This window comes from Centroberyx gerrardi, chromosome 19 (assembly GCF_048128805.1).
Source record: "Centroberyx gerrardi isolate f3 chromosome 19, fCenGer3.hap1.cur.20231027, whole genome shotgun sequence".
In the NCBI taxonomy this organism is placed as follows: domain Eukaryota; kingdom Metazoa; phylum Chordata; class Actinopteri; order Beryciformes; family Berycidae; genus Centroberyx; species Centroberyx gerrardi.
In genome coordinates, this window is record NC_136015.1 from 16,137,110 (window position 1) to 16,141,786 (window position 4,677).

At 41.9% G+C, this 4,677-nt stretch overlaps 1 protein-coding gene across 1 annotated transcript in view; it reads left to right on the forward strand.

Annotated features, from left to right (window-relative positions):
- LOC139921355 (TBC1 domain family member 20) overlaps positions 1–909 on the forward strand; it is a 9,287-nt gene extending 8,378 nt beyond the window's left edge. The window contains exon 10 of the mRNA XM_071911565.2: positions 580–909. Coding sequence (XP_071767666.1) covers positions 580–737 — 158 coding nt within the window. The 3' untranslated portion in view covers positions 738–909. The remainder of the gene's footprint in view (positions 1–579) is intronic.
- The last annotated feature ends 3,768 nt before the right edge of the window (positions 910–4,677 follow it).

Consider the following 4,677-nt stretch of genomic DNA (forward strand, 5'->3'; position numbering starts at 1 on the left):
TTTCTGCTCCTAGTATTATAATGCTACTTGACCCCTCCTTGTTTCTGCTCCTTGTATCATGACGATGCTTGACCCCTCCTAGGATCTTGACATTACTTGACCCCTCCTTGTTTCTGCTCCTAGTATTATGACGCTGCTAGACCCCGCCTTGTTTCTGCTCCTAGTATCTTGACATTGCTTGACCCCTCCTTGTTTCTGCTCCTAGTATTTTGACGCTGCTTGACCCCTCCTTGTCTCTGCTCCTAGTATCATGACGATGCTTGACCCCTCCTTGTCTCTGCTCCTAGTATCATGACGATGCTTGACCCCTCCTTGTCTCTGCTCCTAGTATCATGACGATGCTTGACCCCTCCTAGGATCTTGACATTACTTGACCCCTCCTTGTTTCTGCTCCTAGTATTATGACGCTGCTAGACCCCTCCTTGTTTCTGCTCCTAGTATTTTGACGCTGCTTGACCCCTCCTTGTCTCTGCTCCTAGTATCATGATGCTGCATGCCCCTCTCCTCGTCTCTGCTCCTATAGCAACCTGACCCCTCCTTACTTTGTGCTCCCAGCCCCCAGACACCCAGGCCTGGAAGCAGCTTTACCCAGAGACCGAGGCCAGCTGTGGGGGAAGGGGAACAGGATGGTGAAGGTGGCGGTGTGGGGGTTGTCTGCTACGCTCGGGGCGGCCGTGTTCGCCGTGGCTCAGACCGCTATGGAGTGGGGACCTGAGGTGTTACTACAACTGTTCTGAATGGACGGGGGGAGGATTTGGACTGACGGACACACACACACCTGCTCTTCTGATGGATAAATGTGTATAGAGACGCACACAAACACACACACACATCCATATTTAAACCTGAAGACTTGAAGCTCCTCTCCCTGCTGAGAGGGGAGGAGGGAGAAAAGGAGGAGGAGGAGGAGGAGGAGGGAAGAGAGGAGGAGGAGGAGGTTAGTTATCTTTGTGCCAAACAGGTTGTTGCTATTCAACCACACTGAACATATGTAGACCACTACTCAGCCTCAGGACTTGTGTGTGAGAGAGAGGGTGTGTGTGTGTGTGTGTGTGTGTGTGTGTGTGTGTGTGTGTGTGTGTGTGTGTGTGTGTGTGTGTGTGTGCGTGCGTGCAAGCAAGCACATTCACACACCAGACCTCATACCATATGTCAGATACTAACACACCTTCTTCATTCAGGCTGCTGTTAACGTGTTACCATTGCTGTACCATTTTTTTTTTTTTTTTTTTGTGGGTGTGTGTGTGTGTGTCTCACATTAACTAAAGTATGATTATTTTGCAGGTTCTCTTTGTTGATAACTAGTTTTTAGACTGTCACGCTTGTTTCGTTGCGTTCCTCCTGATAGTTTTTAGGTGTGCTTGTTTTATCAGCAGGCCTGTCTGAGAGCCAAAAGTGCCCCTAGCCAGCATGATGACACAGGAATACAAATTATTAAAGAGCAGGGTTTTCTGCTGAAAGCTTTCAGTTAGGATGGAGGAGGGAGGAGAGAGGGAGAGGCACGGGAGAGAGCGATGGAGGGAGAAATTTTGACTGTGAGCCACTAGTATTAATTGCTTTAATTAATTGAGTTACATGATATTAGGTTTTGACACACGAAACGAGCTGTTGACTGTCACCCCACCCCACTAAGTAAAAATTAACAATCAGCACTCCATTCAAGCAGTGGGCCTATACTTGGTTGTATTTTGCAGGGGGAATTGAGATACCTAATTACTTATTTTTATTTTTTATATTTCTGTTAGCAGTGGTCGCAGTTTTCTAGCTGTTATGGCCCACTGCTGCTGAATGAATATAGGGGAAACCCTGAGTACATTCTGAAATATTTAGCAGGTTTGGGCCAACATCCATCCCTAACAACTGTCAACAGAGCTGCATGTACTCAGTTCTTCACAACGTCACTTTTCTCCACAGCATTTTACTGCTGCTTTAACGAAAACGATTTTACCGCTACAGTTGTCGGACAATCTGTGTCATTATTTTAACACAGAACAAATTGTGTTTTTAATTATTATTTTTTTTAATCTGCAGAAGGAACAAACTACCTGAATCTCCTCATAAAGGCACAACACATTGAAACTGCTAGATTCAACCTCAACATATGAAGCATTTCCTTAACCTTAATCTTAAACTTAATCGCAAAGGTTCACAAGTTGAAAATGGAATATTAATAAGATAGCCTTATATGTAACTGCATTACATGTGTACAGAACACCAAGGCCATTCCAAACAGCAATATGTGTGCTGTATGTAGACTTACATTCTGAAATATTTATCAGCTTTTACTAGCATCTAGCCACTGCACCTGTCAACACAGCTTCATGGATTCACAACTCTGCCCTCCCTCCACTTTCTCTGTCATCACATTTATAGCAACAGTGTTACATCTACACAGAACTGCATGTACAGTTTGCCCTGTTGATCTCAGTTGTTTCGGAGCATATGAATTCAAGTTAACGAGGTGGCAACGTGCTCTTTTGTGTACAAAATGACAGTATGCACCGGTACAGTACATTAACAGAAAGGGACGGGTAAATATAGGACCTGCAATGTATTTTCAACGGGTTAGTTTGGCTTAAATGTAATGTGCCAATCTAGATTGCTCTAGAAAGTTATTGAATCGACATTTGTGGCTACAGGGCTTTCTGAGAGGGAGACTTGTGGAGTCGAGTTGTCAACAAGCCAGTCAGTCAGTCAATCGGTCAATCAATCAATCAGTCAGTCAGTTAGTTTCAGGGATTCTTCAAAGAATGCCGACGGCGGTGATTCTGATCGGTGATAATCAGTCAGTCAGTTGATTAGACAGTCAATCAGTCAGTCAATGGCCCGGTACTCAGGTAGCCGGCTGGCCAGCAAGCCAGTCAGTAGGCCAATAGCTGAGCGAGTCAGGTTTGACGGTTCGATATGTCATGCAATACGTGAAATGATACGCCTATCCGTCCCTACAGATTAAATGCAATGTGTGAGTGAGTGTGAGAGAGAGAGGAACAGTAGGCCTAAAAGTTGCTTGTGAACTTCCAGGGATCGTACATTTGTTGCTCTGATTGCTTTGTTATTAATTATCAACAAGCTGATTGTTTATTTATTATAAGGGCAGCAATCTGATTGGCTATTTATTTAATTGTTAGAGATTTGATTGGATTGTATGCATTTTTATTTAACTGCCAAAGAACTGATTATTGTGGGCAACAATATGATTGGTGTTGTACGTAATTGTCACCAACTTATTGGTTATGTCTGTAAAGATGATCTAATCATTTGTCAAATATCTGATTAGTCATGGATCAGGTCAGAAGTGAACTGTTTGGCTTGACCTGGTAAATTAAAGACTGTATAAAGGTGAACTTTTACGCCTATGTGGTGCTTGGTGGGCGTTAATTTTGCCACCTGCTCTTACCACACAAACAGCTGAACAGACTCATGTTACAGTGAAGTTAATTCTGTTACCACTGGCTGTAGTTTTCAAGTGTTTCTATCTGATTGTGCATCTATGATGTCTGGATACGGGTGATTTGATATAATATATGTTTGTCAATAGAAGGTGTTATTTTATGTCTTTTCTTTTTTTATTATTATTATTTGCTTAGACAAGACAAACAGCCTAAGGCGTTAATATGCAGGGAAAAACCCTTCACTGGGTGTCTGTGATCTTTAAAACACAAGTGAAGATGCTACTGTGTAGTTGTATTGGTGCCATGTAGCTTAGATACACACACACACACACACACACACACACACACACACACACACTAATATATAATAGACAGGGAGACAGTAGAGGTGCCAGATCCTAATGAGGGTTTAATTCATGCCCCTAGCTTTTGGCATGCTTAAGACACAATCTCTCCGTCTTTCTGTTTCTCACACTCACACAGCAACACCGACACAAACACCTACACCAACACCAACACCTGCACCGGTTCAATCTGAAGCTGGCAGATGCCTTAGATGAAAAATGATTGAAGCTTGTTACTTGGTTTGATTAAAAAACATCTAAGATACAAAACAAAGAACAAATTCAAGCTGTAGAGGCGTCTCTACCACTGCTGTTGGATATAAACCTCAATATCCCAAAATTTAGCTGAAAGAACAAACCCCTAATGTTCATGATTATGATTGCTGTATATGTGTTAAGGTGGTTTTTGATTGGCATTTGCAGGTTCCAGGGCCATGAAATTTATGAAAAGAAGCATGTAAACCTGCAATTCTGGAAGAAGGAAAAACACAGAAAATAGAAGTTGCTAAATTTTGATGAAACTGCAGTGGTATGATTTATTTATTTTTATTGATTAGAGCTGTTAATCACCGTAATTAAAATGTATGACAATTCATATCATTATTTCCTGTTAATGCTTTTATTAGTTGCATTTCATTATCCTTTTACTCTCACTTAATATCACAGCTCACATCTGCACCAGTTTTGTGGAGGCTATTTTACACCCCTCCCACCAACCATTCTGTTAAATTAATGTGCCAACACAAAGTCCCATAGATGATTCATTGTAAAAAGCTTTAGCAATTTGACCAGATATGCTCAGTTTTATATTGATTATTAAAAGAGAGATGCAACTTTTGAAACACAACAATCTGCAGTCTATGAGAGTAAAACGGTCTGATGTTCCCATCAGAGTGCATGGAGTTGGGCAGCTATTCATTGGGTTTGAAAAGTGTGAAAAA